Here is a 23,160-nt window from a genome sequence, read left to right on the forward strand (position 1 = left end):
TGCCTTTCTTTTGGCCTAGGGCATCCAAAATGACATTTGTGAAATCATGTGGATATGCCCTTGTCCTGAGGTCACCTGTGTGGTGATGTGGTTGTGCCAATTCCTGTGTTGCAACATCCTTCAGGCTGCATTCTGACTCTCCTGGAGTCAGTACCAGCATCCATGGTCCCATCCTTTCATTTAAGGGGCTTGTTGATCTGCCAAGACCTTAAGCAAAGTATAAGCTGGGCTTAATGTTGTTGCTTTTGATTTTAGATTTCTGCACTGAAGTCAGCTTTGGAAAAAGTGTTTGGCCTTATCCATTTAAGTGTTACCTTGTATAGTCTAACGTTTCCCATTCCTCTTCCAAAATTAATAGAGGTGCCAGAGCTCACAAGAGCCCCTATAACAAGATTGTGTCAGAATGTGCTCTCAGTTTGTCCTGAGAAATGTATCTTTGTTTCAGCCAGGGCTCCAATTCCCATCTGCACCATGAATGAAGAAGGAAGGATTCTTGATTGCCCTGTGCACAGTAATATATCTTGTCTGTTGAGTCTTATCAGTCTGACTCCTTTGCAGGAGTCTGAAAAACTGTACATTTGATCACTGAGCAGGGCAAGAATGGTTTAATGAATATGCTATCTGGGTATTGATCAGAGTGCCAATTAATTAATATGCTAACTGTGAAGTGACCAGAGTGGCATTGGAAGTTGGCATGTAATAAACACCCTGATGACATCTTAAGGGGCACTGTTGATTTACACATCACATTACCAGGTGAACAAGGGCAGCAGAGAAGGGTTGGTGAGTTCAACTGAATGTAAGAGATGTTTGCAGTTCTCAGACTTCCTCTTTAAATAGAGAATGACATTTGTCCTATGAGGCAGTAGCCTTATCTAGAGGCTGCAGAAAAGGGTAGATGTCAGGAGGTTCAGCTCTGGAACGAAGTCTCAGCCAGGTAGTTGAAGCATGACAACTGAAATCAGGCTTTTAGACCAGTAGATATTGGGTAGAATTGTCACAGCCATTTCTACCAAGGCCATTAGCAAATCTAGGTTTATTAGGCCCTGCATTTCAGTAGGAGTTGGAGGTGTATTTTACAATTAGTGTACGGCTCATTACTCATTCTGTTGACGTAAACACTGAAAATGTTACAACTTCTGTTCTGTTTCTCAGCACCTCACCTCTGTGTCCCTTTACAGCACGTGTGGCAGTGGGACACATTGCTGTTCCTCCTGGCAAAAGTTTGATGGCAGTGTGAGCAGCACTGGGCATGAGCCTGTCCAGGAGACAGTGCAGCTCTGGGAAAGAAGGATTTACTTCTGAGACCCTTGAAACTGCATTATGAGACCTACTTTATTTCCTTCTTGCAGAAACATTAAACAACAGAGTTTAAGGAGAAGATAAGGTTTTCTGAAAATTTCCACTTTGCACATAATTAACTGTTTGAAGAAGACTTTTTCAAATGAGAGTCAGTCATAAAGAATTCAGATAACAATCTCAAAATGTGTTTTAGAAGTTCTCCAGATCTTTAAACTGTTATTATCTGGAATTTACGGTTTTCTTCTTACTTGTAGGTAATTCAGATTATATCTTAAGAGCATGTGTCACTTGTTCTGATTAGGAAAATAAAATATTTCTTGATAGTTTTAGAAAAGGAAATAAAATCCAATTTTAACCATAAAACATGGGGGCTTATGAAGCATGGACTGCCCACTGGCTTCTTTGTTGATTCTGGCCAGCAATCAGGAACCTGATAAAGTAGCATTACCATAACACTCTGCAGGATCAAGGAAGCTGATATACATTCTTCTTATGTCAACTGACAGGGGTTGTATATAAAAGGCACGTGGTGCCTGATGGATCCTGTTTAAGGATGGGGATGGATGTCAAAGGCAAGGAGAGAAAGACAGAGTAGCTTTGGAATGGCAATATCATCCTGCTATCTCATGTCTGGTTCAGGACAGAGAAATCCTGTGTTTTGTCTTAATTCAGTGCATTGCCCTCATCTATCTAGATGGCACATTCTTTTTATTTCTGGATTTGACAGAAATCTTTGCCATTCCTCCAATCTAGTATCCATTTTTCTCTCCCTCAGATCCTTGACCTTGCAGGTGGGCACAGGCTGGCTCCAGCCTCTCAGGTGCCTCTGTAGGATAGGCACAGCTAGAAGAATGAGCAGGTCCTCAGCGTGGATCACCTGCGGACACAGGCTAAGGAAATAAGGCTCCCAGGCTGCCAGTGATTCTAAATGGAGGCAATTTATTTGAGGCATTTCACTTCATGGTGTCTTTTGCTTGTTTGCTGTGCTCTGACAGGTCAGCTATGCCTCATCCAGTCGCCTCCTGAGCAATAAGAACCAGTTCAAGTCCTTCCTGCGCACAATCCCCAACGATGAGCACCAGGCCACAGCCATGGCAGACATCATCGAGTACTTTCGCTGGAACTGGGTGGGAACAATCGCAGCTGATGATGACTATGGCCGGCCAGGGATTGAAAAATTTCGGGAAGAGGCGGAGGAGAGAGATATCTGCATAGATTTTAGTGAGCTCATCTCCCAGTACTCAGATGAAGAGGAGATTCAGCAGGTGGTAGAGGTCATCCAGAACTCCACAGCAAGAGTGATTGTTGTTTTTTCCAGTGGCCCAGATCTGGAGCCCCTCATCAAAGAGATCGTCAGGAGAAATATCACTGGCAAGATCTGGCTGGCAAGCGAGGCCTGGGCCAGCTCTTCCCTAATAGCCATGCCAGAGTTCTTCCGTGTCATCGGCAGCACCATTGGGTTTGCACTGAAGGCAGGACAGATCCCAGGCTTCCGTGAGTTCCTGCAGAAGGTGCATCCCAAGAAGTCCACCAACAATGGCTTTGCCAAGGAATTTTGGGAGGAGACATTTAACTGCTATCTCCCTGATGGGTCAAAAAATCCTCCTGCTTCAGCTTCCTTCCACAAGGGCCATGAAGAGGGGCTGGGAGCTGGAAATGGAACGTCTGCCTTCCGACCTCCATGCACAGGGGATGAGAACATCACTAGCGTGGAGACACCGTACCTGGACTACACACACTTGCGGATATCCTATAACGTGTACTTGGCAGTGTATTCCATCGCCCATGCCCTGCAGGATATTTATACCTGTACCCCTGGGAAGGGACTCTTCACAAATGGGTCCTGTGCAGACATAAAGAAGGTGGAGGCATGGCAGGTAAGCCCTTCATTCGTGTGCCTGTGCAATATACCTGCAGAAGGAGAAACAAGCTGTCCCAAATGCCCTTTAGGGTGCCTTTCATAATCCTGGGTCTCAGACACAGCATAAGGCTCCTGGAATGCAGTGTGGGACTGTGTCTGAGGTAGGTGCATGCTGTCATCCCACAGGAAATGTAAGGTAAGTTGGGCTAGGCCTGCAGTGAAAGGGCTTTAAACCAGGTTACATTTTCCTGCATTTGCTGCAGGCCAAAAGTGCACACACAGACAATTACCACAGCCTGGCTGACGCAAGGTAACTTGATCATATATTGAGCCTTTCATAAACAAGAGGGCCTGGGGAGAACACATAAACAAAGAAAACAATTTTTAGAGTTCATTTTCTTTGGCAAGTTTTATATCTTTTGCAATCCCACAGCAATTTTCCATGCAGGCTGTGTTTTTTCCCTCACAGTTTTAAGCTTATATAGGATCAAACTAAAGAAGATTGAGTAATGAAGAAAAATAATGTGTGGCTCTTGGGCAGAAAATAGATAGCTGCTTTGATTTGGCAGTGGTATTTGTGAACTGATGAAATTGTACTAACAACTTAGTCCCGTTTACCCATTCATTTAATGCATTCTGCCCATTGGCACATGGATCATATTCTGGCATTTTTCTTCTGATCCTTCATGAATATTCTCTATCTTACTATGTGTTTAATCATGCTGTCCAGTGTGGTATTCACATTTGTGGTTTTAATATCTACTGCATTCTTAACACAACCAGCATGAACTATCAAATTATGATATGTCAAATACATAGCAAATCCTGTCTGCCTTATTCTGGTTGTCACAAAATGCTTGAGCCCAAACATGCCTGAAATTAGAACAACACAGGTGAATAAATGGAGGATCACCTCCCCATTTGCATGGGTATTTTCTTCTCTTTGGGACAGTCTTACCAAAACAAAGGCTGTCCTTGCCACAAACTGCAGTTGTCAGGTCACATTTACATGGGTACTGCAGTTTGGTTCCTGTCTAGTCTCAGTTAACTCAAAAACATCAGTCAGATCAAAGTAAAAGGCTTTGTCTTGGCACTTATGAGACTTTCACTGCTCTAGGTGCCTGAATAGGTTTATCAAAACCACTTTACTAGGAGTTGATGAGTGCAAGGTTTGACCCTGATTTAAAGAAATCCTGCAATTGCTAGTTATCTCCAAAGTTTCTGTCTTTCAAAGCTATTCCACTTTTCAGGAAAATACTGGCAGAAATGGGCAAGTTGCAGACAGATTTAGCTTTCACTGTTGTCAGTAAAAATTATCCAGAATAAATGTAGATTAATTCATTACTTTATGCCTCGTCAGCTTGGAAAGTAAAGCTGGATATTCATGCCATTGCTGAGTAAAATAATGTGTTTGTTGAAGATTCCATGGTTGGGAAGAATGACCTCTCATTTCTGCCTTGCTTGTTGAGTTCTGAAGGATATACACATCAAAATTTAAAGCATCCTGCTGATCTAGGCTTTTGGATATACATACCTGCCCGACAGAAGGGAATCAGAATCAAGAAGGAGTATGTAGAGAATAACCCCACTGGGCAAGAAATGCTACAAAGGAACAGGTTATACTTAAAATGACCACTATCATATTGTGGCTTTCAAGCCTACTTGTGCATTTTTTCACTTTGTTTCAAAATCAAACACATGAATAGCAGGTAAATGCCAAATTTGTGTGCACACCTACTTCATACCAGGCATTGCGGCTCATTACCTTCAGGAAGCTTTCCTCAGCCCTGGGAGTAATGAGTTCACCTCACAAACATGCAGCCTCCAGCATTTCCAGAGTGGTTTTCTGACAACCACACAGAAGAAAATCTTACTAGTAAAGTCAATCTCATTTGCAGTGGTACTTCTGCCAGTGTTCACTGCCTGCTCCCTTTCTCACAGTCAAGTCAGGGTTTTCTTGATGGGAAATGACCCGATAGAGCAAGGACAGTGTTAGGAGGCTTCCATACCTGTGACTGGAGGGCAGCTGCTCACAGTGTGCAATTACTGGCCAGGTGCTGTGTGGTACAGATAAGGTGAACCTGCTGAACTTGTGGCTCCATTAGCCTGAGCTCCTGTCCAGAGCACCCCTTGCCAGCAGGTTTTTGCTGGGGAGCAAAAACCACACATTCCACAATTTAATTATGTGCCATTTAATTTTGTTGCCTTTCAATGGCATTATCCTATTAACACGTATGAGTTTTTATTGCTATTTGATAATTGCTAATTTTATGTACTTACAACACAAATCATTTGGGGGATGTTCTGTATCATTTGTGGAGGGTGCTTGTGCAGATCCATTTATAAACTCAGTATTTTTACCTCAGTGATCGGTTCATTTGAAATGGACAGCCTAGCACAAATCACTGTGAGTTGGTTAAACTGAGTGAAGTTCTCCCTTTAAGAATTTACATCTATATTTTAAAAAAGGCTCTATGTGTGCTTCAGCATGGGGAGCGCAGGATTTTTGTCTCCTAAGGTGAAATATCAACTACCAACTTTCATATTTACTTTTTTAGCTCCTTGTTTAAGAAACTATTTCTCATTTTCTCTACCTGGGTCAGTGATCTGTGACGGATCAAATCCAGTCTTGCTTCCTTTTGTTTTACCAGTGCCTCTGAAGCTGGCTATGGGCATTCCCAAGTGGAGATGGGACTGGCTGTCCAGCATGTGCAGCAATGCAGGCACAGGCAGATCTGGCAAGCAGGCAGGACAGCATCCAGGCTGTTCCCAGAGGAACCTGTGCCACTCATTCCACATATAGAGCTGGCCAGGGAATTCAGAATCTTTTATCTGAAAATGGGGCAGCTGGCGCTTCAGAACTCTGCAGAAAATAGCAGATTTTATTAGGATGTCTGTGCTGCCCTTATTCTGAGTGATCTGAGCTGTCTTGTTTTAAGAATCTACACTACTGCAAGGCAGAAGATAATCAAGATACCTTCAAAGGGCAGACAGCATTGTCTGCATGTGCCATTGTTGTGTCCTGCACAATATTGAACAAGATTAGTTCAATTACTTCTTTTTGCATTGTTTTGTTCAGGTAACAAAAAGGTGCAGGGCACTCCCAAACAAAATGTATAAATTCTGTCACTTTGGAGCAAGGCAAAATTTTACAAAAAGCACTAAGAATTAAAGTGCATGGGTGCAAACAGAGCAACAGAAAAAATCCTCCAAAAGGTTTCCAATACCTCTGGCTGTCAGACCATGCTCTTCTGCTGGAGGGTTGTGACTTTTTAGGAGACCCTATCAAGTAGAGCTAATTCTGTGTGTTGCTCTGGTTTGTGTACTTGCCTACCCCAAACACAGGCTCTTCCATAAGCTACAGAATGGAAATTGTGGGAAAAAATGGGAAGTTATGGCAAGACGTGGTATACAGGCTGAGAACTGCTGTACTGATGCTGCCTCTCTCAAAATTCCCCACATTTTTGGCCTATTTCTCCATAACTGCTTTAACAGTCTGGTTTTTAAGCCCTTTTTTCTTAATATATTTTCTAATAAAATTTCTCAAGTCCCTCAAGTTCTTTCATTTTCTTAGTCAAATAGCTCATGAGGCTATTTCTGTGGTCACTTCTAGGAAAAAATCCATCTGTTCTTTTTTCAGTTTCCCTCTGAGCATTTGCAGGAGCCTCTCTGGTATCTCACTACAAACACTATGTGGTCCTGCAAAAAAAATAGAGAGAAAACTGACAGGGAATCCTAATCTGTCCTTCAGAGCAAATATTTCCTGCTTCATATTATTAATGTGTGAGAAGATGAAAGACCCATCTTTTTCTTCGGACTGAGGTCACTCAGTTTCTCTCCATTCATTTGGATTCTCGATGAGCAGCTGCTGGACCTCTCTTTGTGTCTTACAGTAAAAGCATTGTGACTAAATGGGGAAGACAGGCTCCCAAGGATCTGAGGAGGCAAAGGTGTGCAGTCACAGGGTCATTGAGCAGAGCATCTTTGACTCCCAGACAATTTGCAGGTTGCTGCTACACTGGAGGCTTTGAACTTTAGCATGAGTGGAAAATAAAAGTTCCTCTAGGCACCAAGGCAAAGCACAGTGCAAGGGCTGAGAAATGAGTCACAGGTTAGAGACATGCTTGTGTGTATCATTCTATGCCTGGAAATATGACTGACCTCAGACTCAGTGAAAAGCTGCCATATGCTGCTCCCCAAAATAAAAACAAATACAAATTGGCTTCACCTAGCAACACCTAAAGTCTTTTATTGCACTTGTGCACCTCCCAGCCAACAGTTCCTTCCTCAGTGCCGGTGATAGGCATTGTGAAGAGGTAAAAATGGATTGGTGCCTTCTCCAGCTTTGCATTTAGCCGTGTGTGCCTGGCTGGAAATTGATTGGGCAAGGATTTAAAGAAGTAAATAATGCCTTAGATGACATAGACCTTTGAGCCTAATGACTTATCTAATCAATTTTTATGTATATTAAACTAGAGGCCTGTCTGAACATTCAAAACCAGCTGCTTTATGGTATACAGAATTAAGCAGTATCAGAACAGCTATTAGCTATGACTGGTGGAAAAATTAGTCACCTGGGAAGAATCACAAGGAAAACAGAGGAAACTGTTGAATGTCAGGCAACTGCAAAACCTTGCCTACTCTGCATTACATATATTTGTGAACAGAAGGCAAGAGGTGGGCCTGTGTTGTGGGAGACAGAATTGAGAGGGGACACAACTTGAGCCACACACAGAAATATGGGGGTCAATAGAGCAAACACAGCTATTTACCCACCAGGGCAATAACAGACAATTGCTTATTCATCAGTTAGAAGATAACAGCTTGCCATCAGCTGAGAGCATTACCTAAGCAGACAATAGATGGAGTATTATTTAGATGTCTCTACAGCTAAAAGGAAAAAGACTTAACTGGACTCACCAGTGGAAAATGTGCTGCGAAATGATTGCCTTGACAACACTACCAGAAGAAGGGTGAATGAACTACATGCAGCAAATACAACAGAGTTATGGTTGTTAATTGCTAAGTAAAGAATGGCTGAGATTCTTCTGAATTGGGGTAGTGCACATTGCTTGATGACCAAACTCACAGTATTCTTGTCTGCCCACAAACACGTTGAATTTTTCATAAAAGTCACTTTTAATATAATCATTTATGTGCTGCTTTATAAAAAAGGCTGTATTTGAAAAGACGTTTTTCATATTTATGAAGCTCATTTGTGAAGTACTTCTGTTAGTTGGGGAAAAGTCAGTTTTTCAGCCTATAGTGGCAATTTTAGGGAAGGCTTCATGAAGTGTTCATATAATGCCGCTCTGTAGCAACTTCAGATAAAAATTATCCCTTGAATCACCAAGATGTCACCAGTATCTGTTACTAAGGCACAGCGTGTCTTTGTTGCACAAAAGGATGGAAAATTTCTTCCAGGACTGACCTTTCCTGATACTATTCACAAATGGATCTTGTGACAAAGGGCACCTTGAGACCTTCCTAAAGGCACTCACAAAGTGGGATGAGGAAACAAGTGGATATATATAAAAAAATTCCATTTATTCCAAGGTAGGCTTGAAGCTAACTTCAAAGGCATGATAATCATTGCATAGTTTATTATTTCATTTCTTTCTGTGTAGTCAGCTATCTTCACAAACACTTTACTAACCAGTCACAGAGTTTTATCCCCAAAGTGAACTTTCATCCACTATGAAGGATGGTTGTTGCTCCACACAGAAGTTAGGAGGAAGAAGAACAAATTACTTTTTATGATGAGCCTTTTGCCTTGTAGAATTATAAGAGTGATCTTCCAACTGGACTAGAAGCAATACTTCACTCTGAAAGGACTTTTACCAGTGTCTGTAAGAAGAATGACATGAACGACTGAAGAAATTGAAGTCTTGACATGAGATTTCGTCGTTGTCCAAGACTTACATTGATAGAGGAAATGGAAAAAACAGATTCAAGCCAGTAGCCAAGTGGAACATGTGCCCAGACACAGTAACTGAATCCCCTGAAACATTAGTTGACCATTGATGGGACCTATGGCTGTGCTTGCCCACTCTGAATATCTGAAACACTTGCATGAGTTCAGTTAACAGACTGTGACTACAAGAAACTTTGTGACTATTTTTTTTCCCATGGATAGTACTTCTTGAATAGATTATAAATAAGCATTGAACTCACGTTTCATGAATTACCATGGTTTTGTTAAAAGAAATGACACCTAGAGTGAAGAATCTGTTGGTTCTCATTCTAACAAAGAGCTTACACAAGCATTAAGTAATTCTTCCTATAGCTCCAAATAGGAACAAATCTACAGTGAAAGCTATGACTTTCTTCTGGTCTAGAGAGCAGCACAGTTCTTCAGAGCAGTATCAGCAGTGCTCTGTGCAGGATGCAGTTTCAGACCTCACTGGGGCTTTGCAGAGACTGGTCCATAAAGGGCTGTTTGAAGAAAGCGACAGCAAAGGGCTGTAAAGGAACACATCTACACAATTGTTCTCTGCACAGCTGGGTAGGGATGGCATTAAACACCTCCCAGGAAAAAAAACAAAACATTTCAATCAGACTTTGTTTACACAAGACAACATATGCGAATTATACTACTTGGAAACACTGAGCATTTGAACCTTTGTATCTACTAGTACCTTTAACAATAAGACTATTTTTAATGTATTATTTAATATTAAACTTTAATTAATAAGATGAGCCTTATCTTAAGCTGTTAGATACTTCACCACAACAGTTATTGTCCAGTATGGTGATGTCCCAAGGGCATTAAAGCATCATTTACTCAGTTAGGACTCCTGCCATTAGATCCTTTACCCTTAGGTACACAGCAACCTGGGATATTGTATCCAATGGCTTTCTCCATATTATATTTGCTGCAAGTGGAAACCAAAGCAATTATGGCATCAAGTTTAGACTAAGTAGCTCTGATTTTTTTTCATGCCATGGCTGTAATTAAAGACAGGAGCACAAAATACCATCTAGCAGCTCTGACAATTAGGTTTCATTGTACCTGTACAATTACCTTCTTCTGTCCAGAGACCATCTCTCTCCACAAAACCTCAGCAGAAACCTAAAATATGTTTAAATGGAGTCTAAATGCACTTTCCAAATGATCATGTGGCTTGAAATACTTTGTATAATTAATTATTCAAATTTATGCCATGTTCAGGAAAGAAAGTAATCTTGATCCAGCTAAAGCCTAGGTATTTCACTTCTGAAGGGCTGTGTTTGACAGCCAAACTTGTGTTTAGCAAGATTTATTTTCCCCAAAGACATGCTGACTAGTAGACCTTTTTTTTTTAATTAGTATGATCCATGGCAGGCCACATCTCTTGTCACAGATCATGTCTGATTTCCAGTTGGGATTTACTGACCTTTAATTTCATTGGTCCTTACTTAGGCTTGCTTTATTAGATTTAAAAGTCCAGATGAAGTATGAATCATTTTTCTCCATATAATATTTATGCACGTTGATCAAATTATTCCTCGGTCTTAGCTTGATAATTTGAATAGAGTGGACTTTTAGTCATAAGGTATGTTTTTTGCATTAGTTCTGTACGTTGTCCATTCACTTGTCCCTCTTTTTGGCATGTATTCAGTATTCCTTCAACAGACTCAGCACAGCCAGACAGTGAAAAAAATCCCACATTTGCATACTCCTATTACTTCCTCATTTGTAGGAGCACGAGGAACCTGAGCCTTCCATGCCACCACATGCAATGGAAAGGTGACATTTAGTTGCCAGTAATACTTTGCAGCAGGTGGTACCCTTTCTGTGCCTGGCATGAATTCCTTATGCCTTGATGCACAAGCCTGAGTTTCTCTGTATTAAACACAGATGTTTGAAAGCAATCTGAGGGGAAATGCTTTTTCTTGAATATTATTTACCATTATCTTAATCCGTGAATTGTCTGCAAATATTCTTACCAGTGTGTTTGTAGCTGCTGCCAGGGTACTGATGAACATATTAGAAAACAGTGAGTGGTTTACTGAGGCTGGAGGAATTCCCCATGAACTGATGATCCACCTCTGTTGGTATCTGTTGGGCAATTCTTGATCCATGTTATGTGAAGTATAAAGCTCAGTTATTTCATTTCTGAAGGGGTATGTCAGTCAACCCAACTTGAATTTAAGAAGATCTGTATTCCTCAAATGTTACTAGATAATTACTATGCAGCAATTATGTTTTAGTCCTATAGTTTTGTATTAATTGCTCTCAGCCCTAAACTCTTGTTTTCCATTGTTTTTCCTGTGATTCATGTCAGGCTAACCAGCCTTTGGCTTCAGAGGACCACTTCTGCCTTTTACAGTATTGTCTTTTCTTGGCAGCTGTTGCAGAGGCTGACACTGAGCAGAACTTTGGACACAGTGTTGGGAATATATTACACTTGCAGGTGTAGCATAAAGGTGGATTGGGGCTGCTGTGGAATAAGATTAGATAGCATATTGACTTTGTCATTCAAAGCCAGTGGCATTTTTATGAGTATATCATAAACCTACTGTATTAGTGCTCTTTTTATTGCTCATGGACTGCTGTGATGAACTGTCTGGTTCTGTCAGCCTTTAAGATCCAATTTAAATTGCTCAGGCTGCCCTCTAATCTCTCTTTAAGGACTTTCCACCTCAGTTAATGTCACATTATGGCTCCAAAACAAGTGCCCTTGAGATGAGAATGTCTATGACTTTTTTCTGATAGCAAGGGTGATAACACATCATTCATGTAGCTTCCTTTTCCTCCTCAGCTCTCTCTTTAGCATTCCATCCTCTTTATCTGTCTCTTACAGCCTTAATGTCATGAGGATCTGGCATACATGACACCTTTCAATTTTAATATGTTCAAGGAATTTCTTATACATTGCCTGGTGATTTTTTTCCTCTTTGTTCTCCAGGATTTTTTATGTTCTGCTTTCTGTCAATACAACATCTGTGTTTTTCAGTCTTATTTGGATATTCTGTGTTGGATTTGCACTTTTAGAGCCCACCATAATAAATACTGCTATTTGAGGTCTATTTGTATGATGAGGATGGCAACATATCATTACTCTCTAATTAATGAGCTTTTATTTTAATGAGCACAGGCAAATTTCTGAACTGATAATGGCTTTATCATGCATATGGTATAGTCAATCCTTTCCTCTAGCTTGCCCATGGATTTTTTTCCATTCTGTGGAGTTCAGAGACCCTCCATCACCACTATTCTATATTTGTACAGCACTGGAGCAGAGACTAGTCAGAAGCCTCCTTGATTTTATATAGCATTATATCCTACATCTAGGGGTTTTCCATAGACATTATTTTTTCATTTTGCTACCATGATTTTTGTCCTGATTCCTAGGAACTGAATTAATGCTCACAGAATTTAAGGAGGGGAGAGGTGCTGTCACTTCAGCCATTTCTCCTCAGAAGAAACCTACTGGAGTCAGCAGATCAGATTAAGTCTGTTTGGGATGACACTGAATCTGGCTACTCCAGATGCCTTAAGTCCTGATGTTGTTTGTAGGAAGGATTTTTTTGGATTCTAGGAAACTAATACTTCACTATCATGATTTGAGCCATACAAATGTGTTTGGGTACCATCATACAGCTAGAACTTAATTTAAAACAGAAAACATGAAAATGACAGAGGTAAAAAATTTATTTTGTCATATTTTTTCTACTCTAGAGCTAGTTAAATTCACTAATTGCAGTTAATGGAAACATCACTGCCCAAACCAGCATTTTGACAGACTCAAAATGAATTGTTTCCCCTTTTTCCCACTAAAAAAAGGTAATTGCAGTTTAAAAAAGAACTGTCACTTGAAGGTCAGACTTTTGAGTTTGACTTAAAAAAAATTTTTGTACTGAATTTCACTTGACAGGATTTCACGTTTCCCTGTAAATCTTTGGTCACACTGGGCAAAATAATTTTTTTCCATTGCACACCTATGTGAGTTGCTGTTTACTATCAACTAAGCATTACAGATTACAGGCTCAGGACTGATGCTCTGTGGACGACTGCATTTAGAACTGTAGGTATGCACAGGGCCAGCAGGAGTTGTGGAGAACCTTAGGAAAACAAAATATCTTGTCCCATCCTTACTGTGTCCTACAACCTCCTAAATGATGATTAAATCAGTCTGGAAAAGCAGCCATGCAATGCCAAAACATTGCAAGATCATTTCTTGATTCCTATGGGAGCCTCTGTGACTCATCAGACAGGTCTTTCAGAAACATTTCAGACTCAGGTTTGCAAAGGAATTCACCACCAGTAAATACCAAATGAGTTTTCTCTTACAAAGAAAGGACATAATATATGCATGGGTCCCCATGTCAGCACCAGTGCTGCCCCTCCTCAAGGACAGGGCACTGGTCAATGGAAGAGGCAGAGAGAGATCCAGCCTCCATCTGCCTAGGGATCATATCCTCGGCAGAAGCAGAACAGAAACAATTATCAGTTACAATATGACAATCAGCACATCTTGTCATGTCAGCTGGATGTATTTCTCTGGAGACCTGAATAAGGTCAGCTGCCTTTGCAGGGACAGGGGTCTCTGGTTTTTTTTTGCGGGGGGAGGATGTATCACCTCTTTCCCACAAATCACTACGTGTGCTATAAACAATTAAATAAGTCCATGCTTTCATTTCCCTTGAAATGGAAGACTAACTGTCCAAGAGTTATTATCACCACTTCTGAACCTCTCTGATCTTCATTTAATTTCATTCTTCTTTTCTGATCAAATGACTAGAATGAACAGCTTTTTCCAGAGGAGACTTACACTATTGGTGCTATATTTTCAGTATCATTTTCTTTCTTACTTTCATATCCTAATATTTTGTTTGCTCTTTCTGCTGCATAGCACACAGAGTGTTTTTACTGAGCTGCCTACAATAATGAACAGGTCTTTGTCTTGAGCGGTTAATTAATTTTCTTCAATAAAGATTATGAATAGCTTAAATTATTACTTCTAACATATGGCACATTGTTTCTGTCATACACATTCAATTGTGTTATCCAATGACCTTCCTAGCTTTACAAGGAAGTCATTTGGTTCTTATCAAAGCATAACAACATTGAATGTTCTTGAGTTTTTCTCAGGCTTTGCACAGCTATTCTTGAGTATTGAATGAATTCTTGCTTTCATTCTTTTTTTCAATTTAGTGCAGATCTAGCATTTCACCAGAGCTGGGATGTCCATCCCATCTTGCCAAATTTCCCTTGGAATATTTTCTTTGTATCTCTGGCCGACCATCTATTCTCTTCTACACCAGCCCTCCTTCCAGAGTCTATCTCCTTTTGTTCATCTGCCCTGTTACCAACCTGACAGTTTCAATCCTGGACTACAGCCCAGGCCTTGCACAGTAGGTGCTGACTGGTTTTCATTATTTTGGCATGAGGTACTCAGTATCCCAACTACACACCAGGCACTCCTTGTGCATGCAGCTGGATGTGTGTAACAGGAAGACATCCAATTTTTTGTGAGGTGTTTACAGTGAGAATCACAGCTCTGTTCCTGGGTACCTTTCAGCTTCTCCACCTAAGTTACCCTTATAGTGATAAAAAGTATTAACAGTCACTTCTTCAGAGCAGTAAACCGATACAAACCAGGCAGCTTAGGTGGAATCTGATCACCAGAACTAGGACCTAAGGGAATGGCCTGAAGCTGTGACAGGGGAGGTTCAGATTAGATATTAAAAAAAGGTTTTTCACCCAGAGGGTGGTTGGGCACTGGAACAGGCTCCACAGGGCAGTGGTCACAGCACCAAGCCTGACAGAGTTCAAGAACCATTTCAACAAGGCCAAGTTGTGATTCTTGGGGTGTCCTGAGCAGGGCCAGGAGTGGACTTGATGAGCGCCTTCCTTATGGGTCCCTTCCAACACAGAATATTCTATGATTCTGTGAATGTAGCAAGTGGTGTGAGGCAATGAATCACATCCTTCACTGGCTGAAGAATTCCATTATCTTCTGGATGGCCTTTGGGAAAAGGTGTGATTAATGGTGTTGGCATATTCTGTCATCTTGGTTTTAAAAACAGCATCAGCACTACATGCTTTCCCTCTTGGTCTACAAAGGGCAGCAGGGAGGGAGGAGAGGTTATAGAGGAGAAGAAAAGTTCAGCTCCAGCTGGCAAGAAGAATGCTTTGGACAGAAGGGTGAAATTCATCTTGTCCTGCCTCAGGCTTCTGGAAACAGGTATTACTGACACAAGGGGCCAGGGCCAGCACCTTCCTGCCTGCTCAGCTCCTATGTGTCAGAACTGCTTGATGCTGTGATGACAGCACTGCCTTCCAGAGAGCCCAAGAGCTGGCCCTACATAAAAAACGGGCAGAACAAGATATTCCAAATTAGCAAATGCAGGAGGAATTAAGGATTTGATACAGGAATGCAGCGATGTATTTTAATAGTTTAGGCTATAATTTATACCAGGTGCACCAGCAGAGCCATTTTTAGCTGTTTTTCAGTCCTTTTATCAAATGCTCTCAAATTCGTCAAGGCTACTGAAACATAAATTATGCTAAATTAAGAAAAAAGAAGCTGAAAAGCAGAATACCAAGATTAGCAGAACCAAGATAAAGGTGAGTGGTGAAGAACTGGACTGTAACCAATCATACTTCCTGCAAAGTGCATGCAGAGCTTGTAGACAAAATAAAGGCACTAATCAAAAAATGCATGATCATGTGAACAGTAGTTTTAGAATGTATAAGTAAGGTATAAGGTACACAATAAAGTGGCTTCTGCATTAATCAGATTGATTTGGCATTCAGAAGTCCTTAATTCCTGCACAGAAAGTAAAAACTTGTACTTTGCTAGCCTGTAAACGAAGATTGTCACATAGGAAATTGAAAGTGAAATGATAAAAGGAAAAACACCAAAAAACTATTACTTCAGAGAACGTTTCTCCTAAAGTATTTTATGAGTGGCTCTTTCAGAACTGTCCTGGGCATATTTCCTCGTGATATTGGACCACTGGCAAAACCCAGGTCCTGAGCACCATGACTCCTGGCCTAATGCAATAGCTGGTCTCTCAAGTCCTTGTGCCTGTTACAGGATTATGAAGGCATCTTCTCCATGTGCTTGATGAGAGACCTGAAAAAAGAGAGGAGATTGGGCCTTCTGCAATTCAAAGTGAAAGTCAGGACTTGCCATTTAGAGGACAGTTGCCAGCTTTTCATCTTCATTCACACTGAGCCACGATGTGGTACTGTTGGCTGCTCTCAGCATGGCCACTCTACCAAACCAAAGAGCAAAACATTTGGTACCAATCAGTCCAGAACTGTTTTACAGGCCTGAAGAGAGATAGGTAGACAGAAATTAAAACTTAAGCGTGGGAAAATGTATGTCAATTGTCAGACAGGATCGCTAGCAACTGTGTGTTAGGAGGGGTAATTGTTTGTCTTTTATGGTGACAGACACCTGTAATGTGCCCAGGTTCTCTTCCATTGCAGAACCATTTGACCTAGGGAGGAAACACATCAGAAAGGAACTGCAGAAAGAAGCCAAGGACATTAAACCTTTGACAGTATGGAGACTAGTTAAGGACCTGTCACAGTTCAGACAGAGTAAAGGACAGCTCATAGCATGCCTGGATACTGACATTTATTTACACTTATTTAAGAATTAATAGGACTACAACTTTTACAGCTTTTAGCTGCTTGGTATTTCACACACTTTTGCTTTCCCCACAGTGTTACATCACCAGGTCTGCCCTTCCTGGTAGGGGCATGGTAGAGGTCTGTCAAGGTGAAAGTTCTCAGTTTATATTGTGCAGCTCCTCTCAGTTGCCTTTCTCAAGCATTGCTGGCCAAAGTTATTGAGCAGTTCCCAACATTTGTCTCCACACATCTCCTTCATCTCCTGGATCTTGCCCTACTTCCAGTGTTTTTCTTCTAAACATGATCTTCACTTTCTTGTTTCTAGCCCTGACCCCTAGGTTTTGGTTGCAATCAGCCTCCTTGTTGGTGGATCTGTCTCATATCTTGATACTAATTGGAGTATTTAGGTCATGCCACTATTGTTTAGTCCAGGTACTATCAAAATGTACAACTAGCCTGTGGCTTGTGCTTCAGAGGACAGCTCAAAGTTCAGCTTTGGGCATGCATGCACACACAAAATTCTCTGCTGACAGCATCCAAAATTTAAAATGGATTTTTTTCCTGCCACCAGCCTCAATACTAGTGACGGAAAGTGAGTGTATACTGCAGATCAAGAAAAGGGGGAGAAAGGGACTTGCAAGGCAAAACAAAGGTATTAGGTTGTGTTTGTCAAAAGTGACACAGCATCCTTCAGATAACTGAGTTATGTCCAGTGAGTAAAATTGGAAAATTCATAAACTCTGGCAGATTAAATGTAAAAATAAAATAAGGCAGGCCAGAAAAGCGAATAAGCAATATCCTGAAATGGGGTAAAAGATCATAAATCCTCTTTTAAATGCTTCAGGAGTAGGATTGTCTGTTGAGCCATAGATTATCACTGCAGAAGACAAGGTAAGGCCATGACAGAAGAAAAGTGTGCTCCTTATGGACAAACTTAAGAAGGTTTAGTTATTTATGTAGGACTTTTAGAGGATCTGTCTAATTGAACTTACTATAGAAGAAACTATGGAACACAAAAGAAAAATGAACCTTGATACTTCAGGGCAAGTGAACAATATTTACCCAAGGGATCTGCCAGAGCTCACAGATGAAGTAGCTGAAGAGCTACTGTGAGCTGGCAGTGTCCATCTTCTCACTTCAAAAATCTTAGGCCTTGAGGCCTAGCAAGTTGACAGATGAGACATCAATTTTCTGAAAAGGTTCTGGAGGAGATCCGAGGAACTAACACAGCCAGATTGAGCCCATTATTAGAAATAGGGTTTAAAAAAAAAAAAATAGGAAGGAGAAATAGAATATACTGAGGAAGAAAGACCATGACTTCTCTAAAGAGAAGCCCAACCTCACAAACGTCCTGAAGTGCTTTAAAGGCTTTGGGATGTGTATGGATAAGGAAACTTCTATTCACAGAGTATGTTTAGGCTTCTTGAAGGCATTTTCTGGTGGTCTGTCAGCAAATTCAGAACTTATATGTGTATTGGTTGAAAGATAGTCAGCACAGGATAAAAATAAATTATGAGACCTGACTTATCACAAATGAGGTTGATCTAATCTATGATGGACTCCTCAGGTCTGTCTGACTAGTAGTGAAAAAAAGCAAACGCACTTCTAAGAATAGTCGCAGTGGGAAAGGGACAGAGAGGTTAACAGAGTGTCCTGGGGCCACTTTCTCAGCCCTTTGGTGCATCTCATTTCAGTATCATGTGCAGGCTCAGAACTGATGAAGAAGACTGGGAATATTTGGAGAAGAGACAGTGAAACAGCTTCTGTAGAAGATGTAGCAACATCAGATAGGGCTTAGCAGCCTGAGAAAGGGGTGTCTGAAGAGAGGTAGTTATAAAGTCCTGAGAGGCATGGAAAAGATGACCAGCAAATGACAGTTCTTTGCCAATATAAACATGAAGGTCATCAAAAGAGATTCGTAGCTGCTGTGTTCCAAGAGGGATGAAGAGGTGCTTGTCTCATAAAATGTGGGTTTCTGTGCTGTAGGAGGCTGTGGATGTGAAAAGTTCACACAGGTGCAGAACACAAATGCGCAACGTCATAGAAGGAAAATCTGCCTGAAGGTTATTGGGCACAAAACCTCTGGCCCAGGAAGTCACTGAACTGCAAAATGGGTGAGAGTGTTCAGGAGAAGTATCACAGCCCCTGTGCTTCTATTGTAGGTATTTGCTGTTGGCCACAGTACAACAGGGTCCTGGGCAGGTAAGCTGCCAGCCTGGTCTAATACAACTGTATTTATGTCACAGCTTTATGATCCTCCCATGAAAGCACATGACTCAGAATATCTGTCCTGAATAAAGTATGGGATGCTGCATGGCTAGGAATGGCCTTACCAGGAGAGTGGTATGGGAGAGTGAACTTGAGGGCAGGTTGCAAGTCCTTTCCAATAATAGTGCAATTCAACATGAAGTCTGTGACAGAGAGAAAAGAAAAGAAGGAAAAATTACAGAAATAATTATCTGAAGACAGTACCTTGCACAATGCTCTCCCCACTGGCTTCCACCAGCTGCTGAGTGTATCCAAGCCACAAGGTTAGCACTTCTTTCATAAACTTTTGGTTCCAGGATATGATACATCTACCCCTGGCACATGCTATTGGCCTGGCTGAAGCAGAGTCTTTGTCTTGGGTTGCAACACAGGATGTGGCCAGAAATGTGTATTCTATCCCCATCTGTTGAAGCCAGGTGGGGCAGTGATCCTTAGCTCCGTGGCACATACCATCTGCTAATGGTCCATCTTTAAGACAAGATGAGGCAATCATCTTTATCTTTTCCACAACCCATCCTCCCTCCAGGAAGATATCATCTGCTGCTGGGCCATTGAGTCCCACTGTACGACTGATAAAATTACATCATCCCACTGGGAGATGCTCCAGCCAGGGGGAGGAGCCAAGCCTTTCCTTCCTAGATAAAAACTGAGACTTTGGACAGCAAGGCACCGCCTTTCCACTGGATTCCAGAGGAAAACTGGACCTTTTCCACATCATCTCTGGACCTTCAGAAGAAAACTGCACCTTCTACAGGAGCACTGCTTCAACTGAACCACATCTGCCACTGCTGGAGGACTGTAGCCACCATTTAATGGGACTGCTACCAACACCCTGACTGACAGGGTGTCAGGTTGTATTCTGACTCTGTCAGGGTTGGGATTGTTCTTGTAATATTGTATTTCTATTTTAATTTTCCTAGTAAAGAACTGTTATTTCTAATTCCCATATCTTTGCCTGAGAGCCCCTTAATTTCAAAATTTTAATAATTTGGAGGGAGGGGGGTTTACATTCTCCATTTCAAAGAGAAGCTTCTGCTTTTATTGGCAGACACCTGTCCTTCAAACCAAGACAGTATTTTAAGTCTGTGTGGATTGAGTTATGCATGTTGCTATCTTTAGTTACAAAACATTTTTAACTGTAAAATCTTTAGCTAATCATTGATAAACTGGTGGCTATAAAATAGGTTATTCAGAGTCTACAACTTCCTCTTTCAAAGTTTAATTCTTATATATTCTTTGTCTGTTTAAATTGTATTTTCACCCTGTAAAGAGCAGAACTTGTGAGATACAGACATATGATCCTGGGACTTTCTTGCTCTTGAAAAAAGGGAACATGTTCTGGTAGTTCATTTTACAAGTTGCCCCTCAGAAATTCAGATTTGAAGAAAAAACTTTGTTGTTTTTTGAAAAGAAAAAAAAACAGGCTTTGTTATTTCTGTTGTTCCAGTTGCCTCTCATTTGGGATTTTAATCGGGTCATGTGCCTTTTGTGATACACATTTTGTACCTGCTAGCTACAGTTGCAGAGCTGAGACTGTTATACTCTGCCTGGGGAAAGACAGCATTAATTGCAGATCACCGCTTTTATATAAATTAACCCTGAGATGGACATATCAGGTCATACATGAAATCATTTATAACCTGAATCCTCAGGTGTAGTGTGTGTGTCTGTGACCAAGGGAAAGATCCTGTCAAACTAATCCTACAAAATCCCACTAAAAGCCAGGGGTGTGTATTAGTTTCTAAGAAACCTGATGACAGGAGGGAAGGCAAAGGAACAGATGAATTTATATGAATGTTACTAAATTAAACAAACAAAAAATTGCATTCAGAGGATCCAGGAGTTTCTCCACCATTCATCTTGCTGACCCTAAGACCAGTAAGCCTCCTGCTGCTGCAACTGAACAGGAGAGGCAGGACTTGAACTGAAGGATCTTCAATATGGCTTTTGCAAGATTGTCTCCTGGTGTGTGTAGCAACTGCAGTCCAAACAAGGGCAAGGTCTCCCGTCTATACAGGTAACAGTCAACCCAGCAGTGATACTCAGGATATCCTGGTGTCATTCAGAAGGATGCAGTAGTGCTGCATAGGAGTGCTATACTGAGTTGGAGTGAGGAGAAACATGGCATTAGGCTCAGCATAATGACAAACCTGATTTGGATATCAAAGCTGCAGCTGTCACCCTGTGGTAGGTGCCAGAGCCTGCAAAGAAATGCGAGCTGACCTGCTGGACACCTGCACTGCTGACAGACAAAGTTTCTGGTAACAAGCAGACCAAGATTAAAGCCCCTGTGCAGATGAGGCCAAAGTGAGGTGAAGCAGGACAACACATCACTGTGGGTCTGCAGACCTCGTCACCCATTCTGACCTCAGAGCTGCTTCTGCTCTGTTCCCACTGTCCGCTGATGGAGCTGGGTACCCCTCAGGAATGAGAAGAATGAGAGGGCAGAAGTCTCTGTTTCCTTACCCACAGCAGGCAATGCCCCAGCCCTCCATAGCAAAGTGCCAGCACAGAGCACATTCTTTTGCTGTGTCCGTCATTGGGTGGGATCTTCCAGGGACAGGTTGTGGTTCTTTGGTGAGATCATTCCATCTGCACACCTTATGGGTGAGCTGGTCTCCAGAGGAGGGGCAACAGGGATGAGAAAGACAGAAAAAATCCTGCCTTCTCTGTCTCACCTGTTATTCAAAGACTGAATACTGTGGCAATATTTTGATATCCTTCCATCAACATCACACAAGCTGAAAAGGTATTGTTGGCCACATCATCTGTAGTACTACAATGATTTTTCAGACTCTATCAGGCTGGCATTGAAACAGGCAGTGGGAGGAGGATATCTGTGGCTCTGGGGATTTTAACTTGAGATAGGAGGATCCCAAAAGGAAACAGAGAAAAATGAGGCAATTTAGCAATACTGACAGGAATTAATGAAGTGATTCTGTTCCCCTGTCCCTGTTTTTCCAGGTGAAAAGAATTCATCCAAACAATGTTGTCTGTTCTGTCTGTGAGGTGAAAAGAGCTCTGCCTGCCCAGACAAATTGATCTAGTTTTGGTTTCTCTTACATTTTGCCATCCAGAGTTGTATGTTTGGGCACTCACAGGTGAGAGAGGGAGAGAGACTGGGCTTGCAAGCTGTCACAGGCAGTAGAACCACAGCAGCTACTATGATGTTGAGGTCTAAGGGCAGCTGACAGCCAGGTGTCCTCAGAGTCAACTCATCTTTCCATAGGTAAACTTAGGGAGAAATCTGATAAGTGCATAAACCAGCAATTATTTTTTGAACATAACTACAATGTGGATGAATTGTAACACAGTTGCCAGTAAAGGCTTTCTTTCATGCTGCAGTTTCTTAGGTTTACTTGTCAGGCTATCTAGATCATGAACTTTACAACTACAGTTGTCCCTGGGATTAGAGACATGCAGCATACTGGTTGAGAGCCAGCTGAACATGAGCCAGCTGTGCCCAGGTGGCCAAGAGGGCCAATGGCACCTGGCCTGTATCAGCAATAGCATGGCCAGATCAGAGCAGGGATTGTTCCCCCATATACGGCACTGCTGAGGCCACACCTCGAGTGCTGTGTCCAGTTCTGGGCCCTCACTGCAAGAAAGACATGGAGGGGCTGGAGCAGAGAAGGGCAGAGAAGGGCAACACAGCAGGTGAAGGGTCTGGAAAACAAGTCTGATGAGAAGTGGCTGAGGAAAGGAGGGGCCTTTTTAGCTGGAGAAAAGGAGGCTTAGGGGGACTTTATCACTCTCTATATATCTCCTCCCTTGTGGCAATGAGGAGGTTACTCTTTTCTCAGAGGTAACAAGTGACATGATGAGAGCAAATGGCCTTAAGTTGTGCCAGAGAAGGTTTAGATTGAATATTAGGAAAAATTTCTTCACTAAAAGAGTAGCCAGGCTTTAGAATAGGCTGTCAAGGAAAGTGGTGAAATCACTGTTCTTGGAAGTGTTCAAAAAACATGATGATGGCACCCGGGGACATGGTTTGAATAGAGCAGTGCTCTATTTATATACCTATATATATCTTTGAATAGAGCAGTGCTGGGTTAATGGTTGGACTTGATGATCTTGGAGGTATTTTTCAGCCTTAATGATTTTATGATTCTATATGACACTTTAAGGCATGAGGTGAAAATTACAGGAAACAATT

General features: G+C 41.6%; 1 protein-coding gene across 1 annotated transcript in view; it reads left to right on the top strand.

Annotated features, from left to right (window-relative positions):
• The window catches only part of CASR (calcium sensing receptor), a 74,537-nt gene that overhangs the window by 40,976 nt on the left and 10,401 nt on the right, over positions 1-23,160 (top strand). The window contains exon 4 of the mRNA XM_056502312.1: positions 2,298-3,179. Within this exon, the coding sequence (XP_056358287.1) occupies positions 2,298-3,179 (882 nt within the window). The remainder of the gene's footprint in view (positions 1-2,297; positions 3,180-23,160) is intronic.

Source organism: Oenanthe melanoleuca, chromosome 1, assembly GCF_029582105.1.
Source record: "Oenanthe melanoleuca isolate GR-GAL-2019-014 chromosome 1, OMel1.0, whole genome shotgun sequence".
NCBI classification, from domain to species: Eukaryota; Metazoa; Chordata; class Aves; order Passeriformes; family Muscicapidae; genus Oenanthe; species Oenanthe melanoleuca.